Genomic DNA, 25,503 nt, shown 5'->3' with positions numbered 1-25,503 from the left:
CCACCTTGGCCAGTGACATTTCTGAGACCACTGAAACTCCAGTTGGGTCTGCAGCTCTAAGAAGTGGGCATCCATTCTCAGAGGGTTGTGGGTCTATAGAATTTCCTTCCTCAGGATGCAGTGGATGTAGAATTTTTAAATATTTTTAAGGCAGAGGTGGGTAGGTTCTTGATCATCAAGGGATTAAAGATTATTGGGAGTATGAATTGAGGTTAAAATCAGATTAGCAATGATCTTATTGAATGGTAGAGCAGGCTTGATTGCCAAATTGCCTGACGTTGAATCATAAGTTTGTAACAACACCTGCAAGTTCCCCTCCAAGTCACACTGCATCCTGACTTGAAAGTATGTCACTGTTCCTTCACAGTTAATAGGTCAATAACCTGAAACACCCTTGCTAATCACATAATGAGTGGACCCAGATTGCAGTGAGTGCAATGATTCCAAAAGGTGGTCACTACCATTTTCTCAAGGGCAACTAAGGATGGGCCAAACTCACTCCTGATGAAGAGCTTATGCTTGAAACGTCGACTTTCCTGCTCCCCAGATGCTGCCTGACCGGTTTTTCCAGTACCACGCTTTTTGACCCAAATCAATGTTATCCTTGCCAACAACATGCACCTCCCATGATTAATGAAAATAAAAACTGTAATGATGTGGGATACTTACCAATCCAAGGAGTTATAAATTGGTAAACCATATCGTCTTTTGGCTCTGTAACACATTTAAGTTCAAACAGATGTAATTCAGAGATGTTTACTTTTTTTTTCCCAATTATTCAATGTAAAACGCTATAAAAGAGTAAAGTTAAAATCATCAAGGCACATTATACTACAATACGTAAAGGAAAGAATAAATCATACACTCCATTGAACTCTTCAGTATGATGATGGCTGACCTTCAGCTTCAATTCCGCTCTTCTGCCTGTGCCCCAGATCCCTTGATTCCTTGACAGACTTCAGCAGAGATCAGTCTTAAATATAGTCAATAATGGAGCATCCACAGCTCTCTTGAAATCAAGAATTCCAAAGATTCTCAATTCTTTGTGTAAAGACATTTCTCCTCATTTCATTTGTAAATGATCAATTCTTATCCTAAAACAGTGCAAATATGTTCTAGATTTCTCAGTTTCTCAGCCAGGTGAGGCATCTTCGCTGTGTCTATCCTGTCTAACCTCTTCAAAATTTTGATTAAAAATCTTCTACCTTTACCAGTATCATCAAAGTTTTGAGCTGATTTCTAAAATACTCCTAATCCTGAAATTGCTACTGCTTGTCACATCTCACTGGGTTAGCACACTGGAGAATAGGCCCTATTGTTCCCAGAGTTGTCACGAAAGTTAAAGACTTTAAAAAGTACACAAAATCCCCCAATGGCCTTGTCTTCTAGACACAGGTTTACAGAAAGTATAGACGAGGTTTCTGTACTCAATAAATGTGACAATTTAATTAGCCTCCAGCTACAAATAAGTAATTAGCAGCATATAACTCTATTAATGAAAACTTTCACCCTCTTACAAACTCCCCTAACACCCATACACACAGACAGGAAAGAAACATGTCATAACGTGTCTGAACAGGTGACTGAAAATAATTTTCATTTAATGAAATGCTATTCTTAACTTCTTGAGCCTACCACAGACAGACTTACTTGCTGAGTTTAATGGAATCTACATTATTTAACATTTTGATTTGTTTGTTTGAATGTTACCCATTCTGACTTCCATGTTGAGAATTCTTAATGTCTAGATCGTCCGGCACATTTGGTAAGAAAGGAAGCTGCGTATTAATGAGATGAGCAGCGGAGTTAATAAGATACAATCCTCCTTAATTTGCAGATCACTGCTGTTGAGTGAAAAACTCGCCTCATCACAAATGCATGAAAGATCCTACGAGATGTTGCAAGTATTGAAATAGACTTTGACAGACATCTCAAATGATTCTGACACAAATGTTCCCTGGCCCACATTGCTCAGGCCATTGTAAGATCCCACCCTTTGTTCTTTCTTGACTCACTCTGTTTGTCTTTACCCATGTTTCTACACAATTCTGTTGCCTCAAATTTTCTCCTTAGATTTCTAAATCTCCCTTACGAACACCTCCTCTCCACTTAACAAGTGCTCCTTGTATGTTTAAATTTCTACCAAACACGAATTATATAATTCACTACGGCACTGGTAACGTCTCTATGACATCATTTATCCTGGCATCAGGGAGGCAACATAGCTTCATCAAATCATACAATCCTTACCATGTGGAAGGGGGTCATTTAGCCCATCAAGTCCACAGCAACCCTCTGGAGATCATCCCACCCAGATCCACACTTCAACACCATCCCTGTAACCCTGCATTTCCCAAGGCCAATGCACCTAAGCTGCACATTTTTGGACTGTGGCAGAAAAGTGAAACACCTGGAATAATCTCATTCAGAGACACTGGGAGAATCTGCAAACTCCACACAGACAATTGGCAGAGGCATCCTTCTGGTCCTGACTCCAAAGACCTTGCTGACATCTTCATCAAAATGGTACTCAGCAAAGACTTGCTGGAATTGTACGCATGTTGTCCAGATGCCATTTATGTTCATAAGTAGCAATGTGGTGTCACAGCCATAGGTGCTATGGAGCCCAAAGTTGCAACATTCTTTGTTTTATCAGCACACCATAAAGCCAGGGCACAAAAAGTACAGTCTCAGCTCTCTGATTCTGAACTTACTTCTTCTCAACCTCCTCTTTCATTCACCTGTCAATGTCTCTCCCACTTAAAATGTTCCTATTCCAGATACAATTATCTTTAAGGGGGCATTCAGAAGGCATTTTCTAATCAACTTGTTCAGAGATGGGACAACACACCTCAGGTGGCAGGTGGGACTTGAACCTAGGCCTCCTGGTTCAGAGACAGGGACACTAACATTGCACCACAAGAGCACTCCAAGGGTGATAGTCTGAAAGGGCCCTTGCATTTTATCAGGAGCAAAGCCCTCCTCAGCCTATGGTTGATCTACCGATCCTTATTTACTCTGCTATACAAAGTTCTGATTGAAAATATGTGGGCTCACCAGCGAAGTGATGCTGCTCAAGTCTAGAGGATTAGTGGTAAGTCAGAAGATTGGACAGAATTGAAAAATCAACAAAGAATGTCTAAAACAAAAATGAAGAGTGAAAATTAAAGTCTGAGAGGAAGTTAGCTGGAAATATATAATTAAGTGGTAAGGCAGGAGTGTTCTCAATGATGGGAGGGTCTCTGGTTTTGCTAAAGTAATCTTGAATCTGAGATGTTCCACCTCTGAACCTGGCACTCAAATATTCACCTTGTTTATGGTTATAACCACTTGCTTCTTCCAAATGTCATTCTTTCAAAAACTCAATTTCTGAGTTCAAAAACTCACTGCCCAACATGGATTGCCCTTGACAATGTGGTATTATCCTGCCTTCTTGAACTACTGTCATTCATTTGGTGGAGATACACCAAAAATGCTGCTAGGGATAGAAGTCCAGGATTTTGATGCAGCAATAATCAAGGAACAGCAATGTATTTCATGATAAATGGCTTTGAGAAGAACTTGCAGGCAGGTGGTGAAATTCCCATGTATTTGCAACCATATTATTTTAGATGATAGTAGTTGTGGGTTTAAAAATGCTTTCAAAGGAAGTTTGCTGCGTTTCTGAGTGCATCAACTAATACACAAAACAAGAGCTCATCGTATAGGGGATAACATTTTAGCATACAGAGAGAATTGCTTAGCTAACATGAAGCAGACAGTCAGATTAAGTGGGTTATTTTTAGATAGATAAAATGTAATTGGTGGATCAATTACAGGGATCAATGCTGTGGCTTCAATGATTTACTGCCTATACAAATGACTGGAATGAATGGTTTAAATGAATGATTGCTAAATTTGCTGATAACACAAAGGTAGTCTGGAAAGCAAGTAAGGAGGATGGAAGGAGACTGCAAAAGGATATACAGAGATTAAGTGAATGTGCAAAATTTAGCAGATGGAGTATAACGTGGGAAAGAGTAAACATGTCCACTTTGGTAGGAATAGAACAGAAAAGCAACATATTATTTTAATGAAGACAGATTGAAGAATTCTGTGGTACAGACAAATCTGGATGTCCTGGTACATGAATCAAAACAAGTTAGCTTGAAGGTATAATGAGTAGTATCAAAGGGCATATGGTGCAGAGACAGAAGCAGAGTTGAAGCCATGATCAGATTAGCCATGATTTTATGAATAACTGGAGCAGGCGAGAGTTGTCAAATCATTTACTGCTGCTCCTAATTCATGTCTAGGCAAGATAGTCACAATGAAATCTGTTGAATAACAGGAAAAAATACAATGAGCTTTTAAATTCACAACAAATTGAGTCATTTGAAAGAATAACCTTTGATAGAAAAGAAGTAGTTATAAAAAAAACAGACAAAAATCATTTAGATAGTTTCCATGAAATTATTGCAACCCACGTTTAGATTTTTTTTCACTTTCTTCCAACTGCTAAACCAGATGAATTCAAATTGCTCTTTGGAACAATTTCTGTTGCTCTGTAACAGTGCCATGAAAGTCAACATTACACCATCTTGAATACTGACTCAATCAATGAATAACTAAAATTTGAGTAAGATTCAAAATGCCACTAGTCATGCAGAAATAAAGGGTTTGTACTCCTGTGGTGGTACTGTAAAACAAATGGAATTGCATCAGAAAGTTTTTATATTCCTTGCCAGACAATCAGTTCCATGAAAAGTCAATGCAAAGGAACATAGAGTGGAACATATAACTAGCAACCGATGTGACACTGCCTCTTTGGCCATAGCCTAATTTGAAATTCTACCCCAATTTCTCTGTTATAATTTTGTCAAATGGGGTTAAGATGAAAAACGTCTTTAATGCTTGGTTTATCTGACATATAAAATGACATGTTATTAACTGTTAAATTAAACACATATTTTCTATCTTTGCTAATCAATGTTTCTATCTAATCATAAATCTGCTACCTTGTTTAAGTTTCTTAGTTACTTATTATGTGGAAAGATCACCTCTGTTGTTGCAATATCATGAATACATTTATAAAGGATATGTTTATACTTTTACCTGAAATAACAAATTGAGGATTTATTTCTGCCAAGTGAGAAAGGAAACTTGAATAATGTCTACTGCTGCATCTTGTTTCTTTCACTGCTAACTCTAAATGTATTGACAATAACAGCTCTCAGCTGACCAATCTTCTCATAATGCTAGCTTAAAGGAGGCAATCTTTCTGCATCCCAGAAAGGAAAGAGGAAATTTTGTAAGAGTTTTATCTTGGTGGCTTTAAAATCCTCAGAAACTTATACACCACACACAATCAAGAAATTCTGACACCTACATCACAAAACATTCAAGGATTTGAAACAGTAACAGTTATTGGCTAGCTATACATGAACAAAGGACTCTTTATCATAAGAGAAGCTGTGTTGCAATGTATGGAGATTCCATCCCATTTCTGAATCTCTTACTGTATCCTTTTGTGAGAATCTTCACCAATGCCACATTTATAACAACAATAGCTTCTCTTGCAAAAGTATACTCTTTGTTTCTCTACATTTGGAGAAAGTTGGGAATACACAGAATTTTATAAAATGACAGCAATGTCAATAGGGGACAGAGAGAGAGAGAGAAAGAGACTCATCTATAATGAAATTTTGCTTTGGTCTTGAGGTATGAAAGTTGTGTTAGGAAGCTTAAGATTTAAAAAAAAGAGGCTGGTTCACTTGATCACCAGTTCTATTGCCTTCGTTATTCAAGATGAAGCGCTTTTGATTAACTATGTAGGATACACCTTAACCCTGCATTTTATCAACCAAGTTACAGATTCCCAAAGTTGCAGGAAGGACCCCAAATGGGATTGTGAGTTGATGCTTTGAGGTGTAAGCTAAGATACATCAAAGATTGCTCTGGAGCTTTAACTTAGATAAGGTTCCCCATGGTAAACTAATAGAGAAAGTGAAGTCACATGGTGTGCAGGGTGTTCTAGCTAGGAGGATAAAGAACTAGTTGAGCAACAGGAGACATAGAGTAGTAGTTAAAGGGAATTTCTTGAAATGGAGAAAGGTGACCAGTGGTGTTCCACAGGGGTCAGTGTTGGGGCCACTGCTGTTTGTGATAAAAATAAATGATCTGGAAGAGGGCACTGTTAGTATGATTAGCAAATTTTCAGATGACACGAAGATTGGCGCAGCATCAGAAAGCATAAGGGACTGTCAAAGAATACAGGAGAATATAGATAGATTGGAGAATTGGGCGGAAAAGTGGCAGATGGAGTTCAATCCAGGCAAATGTGAGGTGATGCATTTAGACAAGTCTAATTCTAAAGCGAATTATACAACGAACAGCAGAGCCTTGGGAAAAATTGATGAGCACAGAGATCTGGGAGTGCAGGTCCATTGTACCCTGAAGGTTGCTGCACAGGTGAATAGAGTGGTCAAGAAGGCATATGGTATGCTTGCCTTCATTGGACAGGGTTTTGAGTATAAGAGCTGGCAAGTCATACAAAAATTGTACAAGACTTTGGTTCAGCCACATTTAGAATACTGTGTACAGTTCTGGTCGCCACTTTTCCAAAAGGATGTGGACGCTTTGGAGAGGGTGCAGAGAAGGTTTACAAGGATGTTGCCAGTATGGAAGATGCTAGCTATGAAGAGAGGTTGAGTAGGTTAGGCTTGTTTTCATTAAAAAAAAGGAGATTGAGGGGGGAACTTGATTGAGGTTTAGAAAATCATGAAGGGTATAGACAGGGTAGATAGAAATAAGCTTTTTCCCAGGATGAAGGATTCAATAACGAGAGGTCACGCTTTCAAGGTGAGAGGTGAAAAGTTTAAGGGGATACATGTGGCAAGTACTTCACACAGAGGGTGGTGGGTGTCTGGAACGCGTTGTCAGCAGAGGTGGTAGAGGCAGGCGTGATAGATTCACTTAAGATGCTTCTGGACAAATGCATGAGTAGGTGGGGAACAGAGGGATACAGCTGCTTCGGAATTGGGCGACAGGTTTAGACAGTAGATTTGGATTGGCTCAGGCTTGAAGGGCCGAAGTTCCTGGGCTGTAAATGTTCTTTGTTCTAATTGTGCTCCTACTCCAACAGGCCCCTACATCACTCTTAGAGTTTTCACTAAAAGGGCTCCAACAATTTTTAAAGCTTAGTACAAAACTGAAGCATCTAAATGCAGAGAGATAATAAACCATGGGCCACATTTACAGAAAACTAAATGTAGCATACCAAATTAATTCCACCCACCCACCCCCCACCCACAACCCCACCCCAACATATTTCCAACAATTCCAAATTTTTCTGACAGGGAAGGGGATAGGTATAATTCATATAAGAGGAAAATCCAAACACAGCAGGATCATTTGACCAGGGTTCTCATCCCATGTTGGCTATTCCAATGTCATTAACCCACAGTGCAGATGTCGCAAATTGACAGAGTACTTATAAACGCTATCCATGGGTGAATGTGATCTGTTTAAGTGCCATTTAAATATTTTAGGCACCCTAACTACCTGACTCTTTGATAGACAACCTGTCAGGAATCCTACCCCTCTGACTCCTTAACTTCACACACCGCTTCAGTGCATAGCTAAGTACTTAAGCAATGTACAGTTTGATATTTTAATCTCACAATATGATAAGTACTGCCAATAAATAGATTTTGACCTTCCCCAACTAACTTGCACGACAAGGAGTTTCTGAGTGAGCTATCATTGGAATCTTTTGCCAGAAATGCAGCGCTCTGCTTTAATGTAAACCAAGATTGCAGCAGAGTAGGATGCTTCAGCCAGACTTTGTCTGCTCTGTCTGTTCCTTTCTCATTTATTTCTCTTTTGTTTCTCTCTTTGTGCTTTTTTTTGTCTTTTCTTCATTCCTGGCTCAGTGCAGACCCAGTGAGGTGTCCTCTTAGCACTGTCTGGCCCGTGGCAGTTTCTCAATGACACATGGTGATCTCTCGATAGCACAGTGTGGCCTCTCAGTCTGATGTGGCGGTCTCTCAGCCTGGTCTCTTAGCAGCACGTGGTGGTCTCTCAGTCGATGTGGTGGTCTCTCGATGGCACACGACAGTCTCTCAGACTGGACACTCGGCAGCCTGTGGCAGTCTCGCAGCCTGGTCTCACGATGGCATGTGACAGTCTCACAGCCCGGTGTGGTGTCGTCTCAGACCAGACACTAGCTGGCCTGTGGCAGTATCTCAGTGTGAGAATGTGTCTTGCCCGGGAATGTTCCAGAAGCAGCAGAAGGAGCCTGGGGAGGTAGTAGCTTCAGCACTAGCAGCAGCAACGGCAGCACAGCCAAACACGGGAAGAGCAATCGGTAAGGGACATCCCCCCACCCCACCCCATGTCTGCAGTGGTGATGCCCAGAACAGGCAGCTGAGGTCTTTCAGTGAGTGAGCTAAGTGGAGGGCTTGTCAAAGACTGTTGATCATGTAACTTTATTCCTTTCTTTTGCTGGTTTATATTAAGAAGGACTTTACTGTTAACTATTACCTTATGTCTTTATTTTTCTACTTGTTCTACGAAGGTAATGATTAGTTTCTTAAACTTTGTCTCTTTTACTACTTTGTACCTGTGTTTTTTGTATTTCGGTACCTTCCTACTTAAGATGGTGCTGTGTGTGGCAAGAGTACATACTTTTCACTGTACTCTCGTATTTCTGTACTTAAGTACACATGACAATAAAATCTAAATCAAAACAAACCAATGGGAAAAATTAGGAAAAGACTGGCAATCGTCATGCGAAGGCATTCATCAGAAAGTCAAGCCCTATGTTTTTTGTTTCATCTCACTGTGCAAAGTGTGAACAGAATGTAAATATTTGTCTCAGTTATGCTTCCCTACTTCAACCTTTCTATCAGCAATACATCGTGCAAAGACTGAATTATCAAGGCAGAACATTTTGCTGTTTTGAAAGTGGTGCAAAGTCAGATAAAATAATCTAATCTGCTAATTAGGAATTACATTTATACAATCTGACTTCACAATAAACACAACAGCATTTCCAGTATTTTCTTGTTTTATTTCAGATTTCCAGAGTTCGCAGCATTTCACTCTTGCACATATTAATTTTTATTATGGAGAGGCAAGAGACTGTCAACATGATGTATTGCTATCATTTGAAAAGAATAGGAGGGTACAGTGGTATTACACACGATTTTGATGCAATTCATTGTTTTCGCAAGACTATGCTATCCTAAACACTTTTCACATTCAAGTCATGTTTCAGAACCTGGGGTGGCACGTTTATTTATGGAAAATTTGACAGTGGATGCATGAAGAGAAATGGAGCATCCAGACAGTGGTAAAATTCACACACCTTCACTCATCTGAAGGAATAATGGCAATCAAGTGAAACTTTAAATCTCTGACCTCCAAGGTGATGGCAGCTTGTGTGATTTTCAAAAAAGACAGGGTGTGACTGTAATCAAGTAAAGAATTGTGTACTGTCCCAAAGGTATTTTAGTCCAGACCTTGGACTGTAGCATCAGCTCTGACAGTAACTTAAATATTTGCTTTTAGAGGAGGGTACAGCTTTTAGTCTAAGTACATTGAGTGCTGATCTCTGTTCATTCCCCTTTGTGGAGATCAGAAAATCAATCTCACTGTCATTGGCACGTATTTTACCTTAATCTGACAAAATACCACAGATATAGCTGGTTAACTCTATTTCATAATAAAATAAAACAAAGAATTTAGGATGCTGGAGATCTGAAACAAACAAATACAGAAATTGCTGGAGAAACTCAGCAGTTCTTCCAGTATTGCAAAGAGGAAACAGAGTAATTGTTTCTAGTCCAGTGACCATTCTTCAGAAATTCTAAGTTCTAAAGAAAGGTCACTGGACTCGAAATACTCTGTTTTCTCTCCACAGATGCCGCCAGACCTGCTGACATTTTCTCCAGTAAATTCTATTTTATCTTTATATCATGTGAAGAAATTTCTGTTGCTGTAGAACAAGCAACAATCACCACAGAATCATGACCTGAAGCATGTGGACAAAATAGATACAGTACTACCTACTTTTATGGATCCCACTCAAGTCAACACCCCACCTTTGTCGATGTCACAATAATGTCCTGAACTATTTTTGCCTTTGCAGTTTGCGCTCCGCCATCAAGATGTTGACATAGACAGGCGACCTGCTCAGTCCACAGCCATCTTTGTTCCTATCCCAAAGTCTTCTATTTGAAACCCACATATATTAATACCTTTGACATTCAATATTTCAAACAACTGATTTTTGAAAATAAGCTGCTATTTTCTTTATTTTCCTCCAAATTCATGCACCTGTATTAGCATATTTGTCTAAACAAAATTAAGAAACATTCATTTAGAGACAACTGTGACAATATAAAGTTAACCAGGCAGTACATTAATCTTGGATGACTTTAATCTTCATATTGATTGATGATCTTGTAAATTGACAGAGGAAGCCATGAGGAAAAATTCATGGAGTGTATTCAGGACAGTTTTCTCAAACAATAGGTTATGGATCCAACAGGGATCAGGCTATTTCAGATCCAGTGATGTGTAATTAGGCAAGTTTAATAAATGATTTCTGAATAAAAGATACCCAAGGAAACAGTGACCACAAATGGCAGAATTTGGCATTCAGTTTGAGTGGGAGGAACTTGGATGAGAAACATTTGTGCTGAGCTTAAGAAAAGTTAATGACAAGGGAATGAGAACAGAATCTGCTGGTGTCGACTGGGAAAGCAGATTAACTGCAAAGACATTTGAGGAACGATAGCAGACATTGAAGAAAATAGTTCATGATTTACAGCAAGTATCTATTCCAATGCAGAGAAAAACTCTAGGAAGGGAACAAGCCAACTGTGGTTAATCAGGAAAGTAAAGGATAGCATCAACTTTAAAGAAAAATATACAGTGTGGCAGAGATAAGTGGTAAATCAGATAATTGGGAAAGTTTTAAAAACCAACAAAAAATTACCAAAACAATTATAACAAGGAAGAAGATTAACTTTGAGGGTAAACTTCAAGTAACATCAATACAGACTGCAAGTGTTTCTTCAAATATGCAAAAGGAAAGAGAATAACCAAAGTAAACATAAATCCCTTAGAGAATGAAGTTGGGGAAATAATAAGAAACCAGGAAATGGCAGAGGAATTGAATCAGTAGTTTGCATCAGTTTTCACAGAGGAAGACAGTAATAGCATTCCAAAATGACTAAATGATCAAGGGGCAAAAGGACGAGAGCAAATAGATGCAATAACTATCACTAGAGAAAAAGGACTAGGGAAACTAATGAGATTAAAGACCAATTCATTCCCAGGTTGATTGGATACATCATAGAATACTAAAAGAAGCAGTTAACATTATAGTAGATACGTTGGTAGTAATCTTCCAGGAATCTTTAGGTGCTGGAAAAGTCCCACAGGATTGGAAAACTGCCAATGTAATACTTTATTTGAAAAGGGAAGGAGGTAAAACAGGTAATGATAGGCCAGATAGCTTCACGCCTGTTCTTGGGAATACCATAGTGTCTATTACAAAGGAGGTAATAGTGTAGCATTTAAAAACACACAATAAAATCAAGTATAGTCAGCATGACACAAAAACAAAATTTGCGAGAGAAACTAGGCAAGTCTGGAAGTTTCTGTTGAGAGAAAGCAGAGTAAATGTTTTAAGTCCAGTGACCTTTCTTCAGAACTGCTGGTAGCGAGGAAAAGGTAACATTTATGCTGATGACAGGCAACGAGGAAGGAGTGACCATTAGATGCAAATGGATACCAGGGAGAGAAAGAAAGTTAGGTAACAAAGGGATGGTTGATAGTAAGCCAGGGAAGGAGAAAAACTGTCAATGGGGACAATGAATGAGTGAAAATGGATTTACTATGCTGAAAGGGCATGACATGGCCTTGGGTGTTGGTAAGCGATATGAAGGAGGTATTTAGTCTCTAAAGTTATCGGACTTCATATTGAGTCCTAAAGGCTGCAGGGTCCTAAGTGGGAGATGAGATACTGTTCTTCCAGCTTGCTAAATACCTCCTTCATATCAGTTACCAACACCCCAGGCCCTGTCATGCCCTTGCAGCAAAGCAAATCTATTTTCACCTACTCATTATCCCCATTGTCAGTTTTTCTCCTTCCCTGACTTACTATGGTTGCTTTGCAGAACACCTACACCAAAATTGGAAACAGACAAAATCTATCAAGTTAAATCATCAAAATGCCAAGTTAACCCACTCATAATTGCTTAGCATGAATATTAGTTGCCTACAAAGATGGAAGATTTGGAACATTTCCCCAAAATACTTCAATTTATTCTTTGAAACATGTAATCTATCCAAATGGTGACATGGCTGTTTTGGCAGAGAAAGTGGTCAATTTATAGTGTCAGAGTCTTGTTGGGAAATACTTGGGAGTCTCTTTGCTTTTTCTTTTAAACTTGGCACCTCTCCAAAAGAGAGTGAGAGTTACATCATTTCCATACAAGACTTTACGTAACTCCCCATTCACTTTCCCCGCTTATTGCTGTGAGGTCACAGAAATGCCACCTTGGGCCTTCTCACACATCATGAAGTCTGCGTGACTCGAATTTCATGGGGATTCCTCTGTCATTCCATTTTGAGATCTTAACAGTAATAATCTGTAGGTCCACTGAATAACATTCAAACAATAAAAATAATTCACTAACATTTTAAGTAGGTACTGATAGGAAAACTTGGATCATTACTGGATAAATACAGAAGAAGATCTGATGTTTATTCAAAAATGTTATAGTAACTTGAAGGGATAAAGGAAGTGATTTTAATTTTAGTCATTATGGTAAAATGATGATTTCACAGTTGCTACCTAAAGTTGACTGGGCAAATCAAATAATGAATGATTGATCTGACATCATCCATGTTACACAATTACCAGAAATTAAAATTAATTTCTTATGCATAAAACAAAGTATCCTATTGCTGTTCCTCTCCTTGCAATGGTGATGTTAGCAAATAATCTGTGGAAATTGGTCCTCACAGTTAAATAAATAATTGTTGATTGCATAACAATACAAAGAGAACTTGTTTAATATTCTTACCTGTAGTTGTAAGTAATGTTTTAGCATAATCAGGGTGGTTGATACTTAAGAAAACTGTAAATGGACCAAACCACAATGGGTGGGCATATGGATATTGCTTTGTCCATGTCACGGTCTTGTCTAAATCTGTCCCATCCTGAGGAAACTAAAATGAGATTTAACAAAATAGAAATGAAAATTCAACAAATTGAAATACTTCATCTTGAGCAACTCTTCTTCACATGCTAAGCAGATATTAGATATGAGGTTCAAAACAGTCGAAGTTAGCATATGCATGTTTTGTTGACCACTTCAAGAAGTTAATTGGTCTGAAATCTGCAGCAAAAATGAAAGTCAGATTTTCTGTTTTCCTTTGAAACTGACAGCAACTTTGGGAATTCACACCTGCCATTGTTAGGTGTGGCAACCCAGAAGTTACCACTGCTGATTCTATGCATCAGGTACTCTCTTGCAGTCTCCAAGGTCTGTAGACAATTATAAGTCACTGAACTTGATGAGAAATGGGCCTTTAGAACATAGAACATAGAACATAGAACAGTACAGCACAGAACAAGCCCTTCAGCCCACGATGTTGTGCTGACCTCTGATCCTCATGTATGCACTCTCAAATTTCTGTGACCATATGCATGTCCAGTAGTCTCATAAATGTCCCCAATGACCTTGCTTCCACAACTGCTGCTGGCAACGCATTCCATGCTCTCACAACTCTCTGTGTAAAGAACCTGCTCTGACATCTCCTCTATACTTTCCTCCAACCAACTTAAACCTGTGACCCCTCGTGTTAGTCATTTCTGCCCTGGGAAATAGTCTCTGGCTTTCGACTCTATCTATGCCTCTCATTATCTTGTATACCTCAATTAGGTCCCCTCTTGTCCTCCTTTTCTCCAATGACAAAAGTCCGAGCTCAGTCAACCTCTCTTCATAAGATAAGCCCTCCAGTCCAGGCAGCATCCTGGTAAACCTCCTCTGAACCCTTTCCAAAGCATCCATATCTTTGCTATAATAGGGCGACCAGAACTGGATGCAGTATTTCCAAATGCGGTCTAACCGAAGTTTTATAGAGCTGCAACAAGATCTCACGACTCTTAAACTCAATCCTCCTGTTAACGAAAGCCAAAACACCATACGCTTTCTTAACAACCCTGTCCACTTGGGTGGCCATTTTAAGGGATCTATGTATCGGCACACCAAGATCTCTCTGTTCCTCCACACTGCCAAGAATCCTAACCTTAATCCTGTACTCAGCTTTCAAATTCGACCTTCCAAAATGCATCACCTCACATCTATCCAGGTTGAACTCCATTTGCCATCTCGCAGTCCATCTCTGCATCCTGGTGGTAAAAACAATGACTGCAAATGCTGGAAACCAGATTCTGGATCAGTGGTGCTGGAAGAGCACAGCAGTTCAGGCAGTATCCAACGAGCAGCGAAATCGACGTTTCGGGCAAAAGCCCTTCATCAGGAATAAAGGCAGAGAGCCTGAAGCATGGAGAGATAAGCTAGAGGAGGGTGGGGGTGGGGAGAAAGTAGCATAGAGTATAATAGGTGAGTGGAGGAGGGGATGAAGGTGATAGGTCAGGGAGGAAAGGGTGGAATGGATAGGTGGAAAAGGAAATAGGCAGGTAGGACAAGTCCGGACAAGTCATGGGGACAGTGCTGAGATGGAAGTTTGGAACTAGGGTGATATGGGGGAAGGGGAAATGAGGAAACTGTTGAAGTCCACATTGATGCCCTGGGGTTGAAGTATTCTGAGGCGGAAGATGAGGCGTTCTTCCTCCAGGCGTCTGGTGGTGAGGGAGCAGTGATGAAGGAGGTCCAGGACGTCCATATCCTCGGCAGAGTGGGAGGGGGAGTTGAAATGTTGGGCCACAGGGCGGTGTGGTTGATTGGTGCGGGTGTCCCGGAGATGTTCACTAAAGCGCTCTGCTAGGAAGCGCCCAGTCTCTCCAATGTAGAGGAGACCACATCAGGAGCAACAGATACAATCAATGATATTATTGGATGTCCAGGTAAAACTTTGATGGATATGGAAGGCACCTTTCGGGCCTTGGATAGAGGTGAGTGAGGAGGTGTGGGCGCAGGTTTTACAGTTACTGCGGTGGCAGGGGAAGGTGCCAGGATGGGAGGGTGGGCTATAAGGGGGCATGGACTTGACCAGGTAGTCACGGAGGGAACGGTCTTTGCGGAAGGCGGAAAGGGGTGGGGAGGGAAATATATCCCTGGTGGTGGGGTCTTTTTGGAGGTGGCGGAAATGTTGGTGGATGATTTGATTTATGCGAAGGTTGGTAGGGTGGAAGGTGAGCACCAGGGGCATTCTGTCCTTGTTACGGTTGGAGGGGTGGGGTCTGAGGGCGGAGGTGCAGGATGTGGACGAGATGTGTTGGAGGGCATCTTTAACCATGTGGGAAGGGAAATTGCGGTCTCTAAAGAAGGAGGCCATCTGGTGTGTTCTGTGGTGGAACTGGTCCTCCTGGGAGCAGATATGGTGGAGGCGGAGGAATTGGGAATACAGGATGGCATTTTTGCAAGAGGTAGGGTGGGAAGAGGTGTAATCCAGGTAGCTGTGGGAGTCGGTGGGTTTGTAAAAAATGTCAGTGTCAAATCGGTCGTCATTAATGGAGATGGAGAGGTCCAGGAAGGGGAGGAAAGTGCAAGAGATGGTCCAGGTAAATTTAAGGTCAGGGTGGAATGTGTTGGTGAAGTTGATGAATTGCTCAACCTCCTTGCAGGAGCATGAGGTGACGCCAATGCAGTCATCAATGTAGCGGAGGAAGAGGTGGGGAGTGGTGCCGGTGTAATTACAGAAGATGGACTGTTCTACGTAGCCAACAAAGAGACAGGCATAGCTGGGGCCATACGTGTGCCCATGGCTACCCTTTTGGTCTGGAGAAAGTGGGAGGATTCGAAGGAGAAATTGTTAAGCGTGAGGACCAGTTCGGCCAAACGAATGAGAGTGTCGGTGGAAGGGTATCCTGTCAATGTCCCACTGCAGCCTACAACAGCCCTCTATACTGTCAATGACACCTCCAACCTTTGTGTCGTCTGCAAACTTGCTGATCCATCCTTCAATCCCCTCATCCAAGTCATTAATAAAGATTACAAACCGTAGAGGCCCAAGGACACAGCCCTGTGGAACACCACTCACCACAGCCTTCCAGGCAGAATATTTTCCTTCTACTACCACTCGCTGTCTTCAGTTGGCCAGCCAATTCTGTATCCAGACAGCTAAGTTCCCCTGTATCCCATTCCTCCTGACCTTCTGAATGAGCCTACCATGGGGAACCTTATCAAATGCCTTGCTGAAGTCCATATACACCACATCCACAGCTCGACTCCTCATCAGCTTTTCTAGTCACATCCTCAAAGAACTCAATAAGGTTTGTGAGGCATGACCTGCCCTCACAAAGCCGTGTTGACTGCATTTAATCAAGCCATGCTCTTCCAGGTGGTCATAAATCCTATTCCTCAGAATCCTTTCTAACACCTTGCAGACGACAGACGTGAGACTTACTGGTCTGTAATTGTCGGGGATTTCCCTATTTCCTTTCTTGAAGAGAGGAATTACATTTGTCTCTCTCCAGTCCTCAGGTACGACTCCAGTGGAGAGCGAGGATGCAAAGACCTTCGCAAGTGGCGAAGCAATTGCATTCTCGTTTCCCAAAGCAGCCGAGGACAAATCTGGTCCGGGCCTGGTGACTTGTCAATATTAATGTTTGACAAAATTTTCAGCACATCGGCTTCCTCTATCTCTATCCATTCCAACATGCTCTTCAAAGATTTCATTCACTACAAAGTTCGTTTCTTTCGTAAAGACAGAAGCAAAAAATTCATTTAGGGCTTCCCCTACCTCCTCAGACTCCACACACAAATTCCCTATGCTATTCCTGAACGGTCCTATTCTTTCTTTGACCATTCTCTTATTCCTCACATAAGTGTACAATGCCTTTGTGTTCTTACTAATCCGTTCTGCCAAGCCTTTCTCATGCCCCCCTCCTGGCTCTCCTCAGACCATTTTTGAGCTCCTTCCTCGCCTGCCTGTAATCCTCTTGAGCTGAGCTTGACCATAGCTTCCTCTACCTTATGTAAGCTACCTTTTTCCTTTTGATGAGAAGCTCCACCACTCTCGTCATCCAAGGTTCCTTTATCTTACCACTTCTTGCCTGTCTCAGAGGGACATATTTATTCATCACTCGCAACAACAGTTCCTTAAACAGTCTCCACATGTCTATAGTGCCTTTACCATGGAACAATTGCTCCCAATCCATGCTTCCTAACTCATGTCTAATTGCATCATAGTTTCCTCTTCCCCAAGTAAATATCCTCCCATTTTTGCCGAATCCTCTCCTTCTCCATAGCTATGTAGAATGTGAGGCAGTTGTGGTCACTATCACCAAAATGCTCTCCCACCACAAGATCTGATACCTGCCCTGGCTCGTTTCCGAGCACCAAGTCAAGAATGGCCTCTCCCCTCATCGGCCTGTCAATGTACTGAGTTAGGAAACCCTCCTGAACACACCTTTCAGAAACAGCTCCATTCAGATCTTCTGCTCGAAGGAGTTTTCCAATCAATATTGGGAAAGTTAAAGTCACCCATTACAACAACCCTACTACATCCACACTTTTGCAAAATCTGCTGACCTATGCTTTCTTCCATCTCCCTGCTGCTTTTGGAGGGCCTGTAGTAAACCCCTAACGAGGTGACTGCTCCCTTGCTGTTCCTAATTTCCACCCATACTGACTCGGTAGGCAGACCTTCCTCGACAATGGAAGCTTCTGTAGCTGTGATACCCTCTGATTAGTAGTGCTACACCCCCTCCTCTTTCTCCCCCCTCCCTATTCTTTTTAAATGCTCAAAACCCTGGAACATCCAGCAACCATTCCTGCCCCTGAGAAACCCATGTCTCTGTTATGGCCACAACATCATAACACCAGGTACTGTTCCATGCTCTAAGTTCATCACTTTTATTCCTGATACTCCTTGCGTTAAAGCAAAAACACTTTAACTGATCCCTTGGTTCCTTCCCAGGAAAATCACTCCCACTAGCTGGTCTACCTCTTGCTATTGCCTCATCTGCATCAACTCTCACCTCCGGTATACAGCTCAGGTTCCCACCCCACTGCCGTACTAGTTTAAACCCTCTCAAACTACTCGAGCAAACCTTCCACCCAGGACATTGGTCCCCTTCCAGTTCAGGTGCAACCCATCCTTCTTGTACAGGTCCCACCTTCCCCAGAAGGCATCCTAATTATCTACATATCTGAAGCCCTCCCTCCTACACCAGCGCACAATCATGTGTTAAGCTGTGCCCACTCCTGTTCCTCACCTTGCTATCTCGTGGCACCGGTAGTAAACTAGAGAACACTACTCTTCCCCAAGTTTGTCCTGCTCTGCAGCTTCCATCCTAACTCCCTGAAATCACTTTTTATATCCTCGATCCTTTTCCTGGCTATATCATTAGTGCCAATATGTAACACGATTTCTGGCTGTTCGCCCTCCTCTTTTAGAATCTTATATACCCGATCGGAGACGTCCCAGACCCTGGCACCAGGGAGGCAACATACCTTCTGGGAATCCTGATCCTGACCACAAAATCTCCTGTCTATTCCCCTAACTATCGAGTCCCCTACCACGAGTACTTTTCTATTCTGCTCCCTTCCCTTCTTTGCCAGAGTGTTCGGCTCAGTGCCAGAGAACAGACGGATATGGCTTTCCTCGGGTAGGTCATCCCCCAGCAGTATCCAAAACGGTATACTTATTGCTGAGGGGAATGTCCACACGGGATCTCTGCACTGCTGACTGTCCCCTTTCCTCCCCCTAACTGTAACCCATCTATCCTTGTCCTGATCCTTAGGAGTGACCAACTCCCGGTAACTCATCTCAATTACCCCCTCAGCCTCCCGAATGATCCATAGTTCATCCAGATCCAGCTCCAGCTCCAATTCCCTAACACGGTTTTCAAGGAGCTGGAGTTGTGTGCACTTCCCACAGATGTAGCCGTGGAGACGTGCGCCATGACTCCCACCTGCCACATTTTGCAGGAGGAGCAAGCAACTGCCCTACATCCATACCCGACTTATCTGAACACCCACTCAATACTAAAAGTAGAAAGCTTAGATCGAGTTGCTATAAAATTAATAACAAACTTATATTCCATAGAGGAAGCTTAGAATGAACCTTACCTTATTAACTAGGTTAGAGGAGGAGGGCGGGTGGGAGACACTACAGTTGTAGAGTCTCGAGTTTAAACTATGTATCACTCTAAAAACCAAACTCAAAATTTTACACCTTGTTGAATGAAGTGTTATTGAGTTCTTAACAGCAATCCTAGTTCATAACTATTTCTTATCAACCTTACTGGCCCTGAAAACCTAATTTTACATCTGTGGATTGTCAGGTCTGTGCAATTTAATTTTTAACAAATCACATGATTTACTGTTATATAATTAAAAGTTTGAGCATATACCTACCCTCCTGCCTCAATTCAAATTGTTTATTTTGAACTGTAAAAGGTATTTAAAATTGAAGGATAACAACCCCATTTTACTTTCTGATATGCAGTCTTTGAGGAAATTTCAATGCTGTTGGCTGAATATCTTGCTTGAAGACATTACTATCGCTGAGACTTCCTTGACTGGAAGCCTAGGTTAAACTGGCATCGGGAAAGGTGAAATCCACTGTACATTAACGCTAAATATTTTTGGGCAGTTTTCTTCATGGTCAACAACTCTTTCAGTGCTGTGTCAGTTGTGAGGTCACATGACCATGAAATCTGACTCACTGATTCCTTCATCAACTAGCTGCTGATAAAGAAGGACAGCTGCTATTTTAAATTATAGTGGCAAAAACTAAATCTCTGTAAATTTTGGGTTGTTCTTAATTACATACCTACAGTTATATATATGGCATAGAAAGAAAAGGGAAAAAAATTAGCATCAGAACAAGATTTTGAAACATAAAGGTTATTGAAGAAGGAGCATAATCATAGAAACCTCTATTGTGGAAACAGGCCATTTGGCCCATCAACTCTATACTGGCCCTCTAAAAAACACCTGACCCAAACCCCTACCCTACCCCTGTAACCTGCATTTCCCATGGCTAATCCACCTAGTCTGCATATCCTGGACACTGTGGACAATTTAGCATGGCCAATCCACTAAACCTGTACATCTTTGGACTGTGGGAAGAAGCACACAAAGACACAGGGCAAATGTACAAACTCCACACAGGTAGTCACCTGAAGCCAGAATCCAAACCAGATCTGTGGCGTGTGAAGTAGCAGTGTGAACCACAAAGCCACTGTGCCACCCATAAGCATTCCTGATGAATGGCTTATGCCTAAAACATCGATTCTCCTGCTCCTCTGATGCTGCCTGACCTGCTATGCTTTTTCAGCACCACACCTTTCGACCTATAAGCAAACTGACTGTCCTTCCTCTGTCACATTTTTCCCTATCATCACAGAAAACAGCAGCAAAAAATAGTGAAATACTTGGGGAAACATCATTTTCCAAACCTTTAAACTTGTTAAGGCTGGAGAGTGTTTTACTGTGCTCCTTAGCCTAAGTTAAATCACTTGCTGACTTTAACCATATCAAAACCTTTCATTACTTTCAAGCCAATTTCAATGATCTCTTCTTTAGTGCAATTAAGTTTAAAGTAATTAGTACTCTGAAAGTGCTTTCTTTACAGCGAGATAATTTCTGTTAAGAAGAAAATAAATGGAATAAAACAAATAAGCTGGATTGTGTGGTCAGCAGCAAAGTACAGTAGCACCTCGACATACAAACAACACCGTTCACGAACAAATTGGTTTATGAACAGGATTGTACGTAAAACTTTGCTTCAACGTACGTACGAAATTCAAGGTATGAACGAAGGTACGAACGCAAAAAGCCCGGGTGTGACCACGTGGTTTCATTGTTCTGCTTTGCTACGCGCGCTTTGAACGCAAAAGCTCTCAGGCCCCGCGAGATCTCATTCAGTTCGTCTTTGGCGTGCGCGCTGTGAACATCATTCGTTGCTATGTCCAAGCATTCTTACGCTATTCGAACCATGGGAAAAATTGATTCAGTTCACGAAATTTTCGGTTCGCAAACCGGGTCCCGGAACGGATTAAGTTCTTAAGTCGAGGCGCTACTGTAACAGAATTCACCAATAACTCAAAAGAAATCAATCCAATCAATCAAGTGTTTTTTTTTCTCCTTTATCAGTGGCCACTTAATTCTTGCATCAAGTCAAGAGGATGTCCTGGCATGCAAGAACAGTGATGTCAGGAAGCAGGTAATCAGCCAATCACATTTAATTTTTCTCACTGTGTTGTCATCCCTATAGAGACTGATCGCCTCAAAATATTTTTTTCCCAACAACCAATGAAAATAGCCATTTTATCACAAGATTTTATCACAAATAAAAACAGGAGTTGCTGGAGGTCTGGCAGCGTCTGTGAAAAGAAATCAGAATTAATGCTTTGGGTCCAGAATTAATGCTGAATTAATGTTTCCTTCCTCAGAATTGAAATGAAACATAAACTCTGATTTCTCCTTCTGATTTACAGTATCTGTAGTTTTTTCAGTTTTTATGGGGAGATTTTCTGTTTTAAGGCTTTCATTGTAACTGATAAGCTAATATCAAGGTAGTTTAAAATTACCTAATAGGGCACTACTACACTGAACTAAGAAGAAGATATTTCTGCATTAACTAACAAACACAATCAAGATACATCTTATAACTACTTTCACTGTGTGCTGCACTTTTTGAAGATAAATAGAATTATGAGATCCAGACCCAAAATTAGACAGCTTCCCACCAGGTTTACCAGTCCCTACCAGGCTACACCTTCCAATTTCTTTCAAAACTCATCCCACTCAGTCTGAGCACTAGTGAACTGCTCTTCACGGGCAAAATCCATCTAGGCAACTCCTTGTTCCTTAAATCTCCAAAGTTCCCATGTGTTCTGTCCTAATCTTATTGAACAGAGACCTATGCGTATGCAGCATCCTGCTGGTCTGCTAACACATCCACTGTCTATCCCTCTTCTTCACAGCAGCTCCACTGTCTCTTGCTTTTGCTCTCTCTTGGTCTCTCTTTGTCTCCACAGGCTTCAGCAGGTTGACTGCTTGCTCATTGGAGATTATAAAAACAAGTGGTAATATTTTTGAAATATATAAGATTCTGAGGGGGCTTGACAGAGTAGATCTATTTTGTTCTTTTATGTTGGAAAAAGGTGCAGAAATGCAAGACATGGAATTATATATGGAGTTGTTGGTGATGTCACCAATGATAAGGTACAGTTCAGAGTGACGCTGTGAATGGTCACTTGCATGATGCTTTGAAGGAAGTTGACACCATGATGGTGAAAAGGCTACCTGTAGAATACAGTATCTAACAAACTGGAATGCCAGGAATGAGTTAGGATCAAGAGCATAGGCATGAACGTCAGGAATGGGGAGAAAAACTACCAGCCAGTGTTCCGTTCCTCCACTAGATTTGGCCATCTCTGTAAAGAGATGCCTGCACTGAAGAAGGCAGATTGGAAAATAGCTCATGTTGTCACACTTCCTCACCACATAAATTCCCTTCAGTAAAGTAACTTGGCTGAGATATGTAAGAATGAGTGGAATCCTACACCAGCGTTATATACCCAAAGGAAGAAGTGATGTTTTGGGCTTCTATAGTAAGCCCACAATCAAGCTGCCTATCCTCTTAAACCAACTGGCCACCACTCTTTAAGGACTACAGTCCAAACTGAATGTGACTCCAGAAGCTATCCAGCAAATCATTGATAACATGTTAGCACTCAGTAAAACACAACTAAATACAAACAAGTGTTACACTGGACTCGAAACATTTACTTTTTCCCTCTCCACAGATGCCACCAGACCTGCTGAATTTCTCCAGCACTTTCTCCGTTTACTTTGCACTCCAAACATGGGAATTAATTTAAGTTAAAACAGGACGTATCCCTGCTTTATGCTCATAAAGTGGGTTAATGATACTTTGCGTTCTCCTCAGATTGCTGACCTAGGTCAACTACTCTTGAGTTATGCAGTCAGTTTGGCATTTTGCTTTTAAAAAACACGGACTTATTTCTCTGACCGTTTAGGATGGGTCAATGGTTTAGTGTTTAAAAGTAACAGCAATGCAAGGAACTGGACAAACGCACACACATTTGTATATCCAGGGTTGTTTAGTCACTCTAGTGTGTCATGTAAGCGAATGAATACTGACCTCTGATACGTGACCAAACAACCAGTGGGTTGGGGGTCCCGGGAACAGTTTCAATGCTGTCATCATCTCCCACCTTCTACGGAAGAGTTTCACTGTTTTGATCAAGAAAGACACTAAACAAAACACAGCGATCAAATGGAACAGCCGACAGACTTCCAAGGGGAAGCACAGCGACTTCATCGCTTCCACAATGGCCATTTGGTACAGGCAGAAGAGAGAATCCAGCAACAGCTACAGATCTGATCGTCCTTATGTCATTAAACTGTATTTGACTTGCTAGCCGCGCCCATACGTCAACAAATCCGACAGTCCGCACTAGGTTGCTCTATTTTAAAGGTGGATTCCCTGATTTCCAACTAAACTCAACCATCCACCTCCCATCTGATTGTTATTTTAGTGTCGCTGCGCAATACCAAGACGTAAAAATCAAATATAGCCAACAGAGTGAAGCGGGAATGGAAAGTGAATACTTCCACCAGAGCACAGAACTAGTCCCCAGTCTAAAGTCCTTGAGCTCACAATTCTGGGCTGAATTCCAGGTCAGGATCCCAGAGCTGGACCTGGTGGAACAGAGGAGATTTTCGATGAAAGGGCCAATTAAGGAATAGATTCTGTCCTTACTGCCCCTCCCCCCATCCGCTCTTTTTATTAATATTAAAGCAGTAAGCCAGCCGCTGGGGGCGCATTGCAATAAAGGTAACAGCCAACTGATTTATTGTTGTTATATGTACCTAAGTCCAGTATAGTGAAAAGCTTCGTTTTGCTAGCAGTACAGGCAGCTCATAACATACAAATCGTAGAGTTTTTAGACAGACTGAGGCATATAAGGACACTGCTGCATAGGAAGTGCACAAAGCAAGATCAACATTATTTGGAGTCCATTCAGCAGGGAGTTCAAAGTTAAAACTCACACAACACCAGGTTAGAGTCCAACAGGTTTATTTGGACGCAGTAGCTTTCAGGTGGTTGTCCTGATGAACCACCTGATGAAGGAGCAGCACTCCGAAAGCTACTGCGTCCAAACAAACCTGTTGGACTATAACCTGGTATTGTATGATTTTTAACTTTGTCCACCCCAGTTCAACACGGACACCACCAAACCATTCAGCACGAAAGAAGCTGTTCTTTAACCATCATTCAGGCTACTTCTATTGTTCCAAGATTAAAAAGAAATCCAAGGCATCACAAGCTGTTTACTGGATTTGAGCAGGCTGTTTGTGACCTCTGTCTCAATGTTTCTTCATAAAAATAGCAGGACAGAACAAACCTCGTAAAGCCATAGTATCATCACAGGAGAGAGAGAGAGAGGAAGAGAGTTCACAACTCACCAGTTTGCTTCAACGAGAGGGACAGCAGATAGCAATAGTGAGCATAACAATACAGAGGCCAGAGGCTGAAGACAAAAACAGGAGATATCGATTGTCAAATACAAGGATTGATGGAACTGTTGTCGACAAGACAGCCACAGAAAACAGTAAATGAAGGTTGTTTGCTAGGGGGAATACTGACTTTCAGGCAGACCCTGCAACTCCCAGAACCCAACGTGAATGGTGTACTATCTTCAACTAAATGCCAGGTATTCAGTAATGATGAAAAATGTCTGCCAGCACATAGAGTGGGCAGAGTAAGTTTATTAGGTTTTGTCTGTGGAGATAAGGTAGACTTGTGGGTACTGTGAGGCCTTTCAAGGGGCAATTGACCAGGCATTGATAGATTTATTTGATAATAGCATACATCTGCTATCAAATTACTCTTAGAAAAGCAAAATATTGCAGATGCTGAAAATCTGCAATTAAAAAACAGAAAATGCTGGAGAAACCCAGGTGATTTGGCATTTCAATGAAGAGAGAAACAGAGTTAAAGATATCAGTCCAGTACGACTTCAAGGTTCCTGTTCACCAATTGGTGTACTAATTTTATCTTTGCTGCTTAAGTGAAAACAGGGGATGATTGGCAGAAATGCCATTAACATGTTACAATTTTTACAAAAATCCAAAATGTAGAGAACATGTGGAAGCTGAAGAAAATGTGACTGAACCAGGTAGAAATGAAAATAATGAAACGATTATTGAAAAGACGGTTCAACATCTAGATATTCAATAATAAATGAAAAAAAGTGTTAATTGTAAGATAAGAACACTACTTCATTCAGGTATTAGTGCTTATTTTGATTATAGCACAAAGTCAAACTGA

General features: G+C 41.3%; 1 protein-coding gene across 1 annotated transcript in view; it reads right to left on the bottom strand.

The window, feature by feature from the left end:
• The window catches only part of LOC132818739 (cytochrome P450 4B1-like), a 63,841-nt gene extending 39,946 nt beyond the window's left edge, over positions 1-23,895 (bottom strand). The window contains exons 1-3 of the mRNA XM_060829790.1: positions 23,311-23,895; positions 13,083-13,227; positions 670-714 (exon numbers count right to left, since the gene is read on the bottom strand). Coding sequence (XP_060685773.1) covers positions 670-714; positions 13,083-13,227; positions 23,311-23,508 — 388 coding nt within the window. The 5' untranslated portion in view covers positions 23,509-23,895. The remainder of the gene's footprint in view (positions 1-669; positions 715-13,082; positions 13,228-23,310) is intronic.
• Between the last annotated feature and the right edge of the window lie 1,608 nt (positions 23,896-25,503).

The sequence above is a fragment of the Hemiscyllium ocellatum genome, chromosome 9 (genome assembly GCF_020745735.1).
Source record: "Hemiscyllium ocellatum isolate sHemOce1 chromosome 9, sHemOce1.pat.X.cur, whole genome shotgun sequence".
Taxonomy (NCBI): Eukaryota; Metazoa; Chordata; class Chondrichthyes; order Orectolobiformes; family Hemiscylliidae; genus Hemiscyllium; species Hemiscyllium ocellatum.
This window is presented reverse-complemented; position numbering and strand designations above follow the sequence as displayed.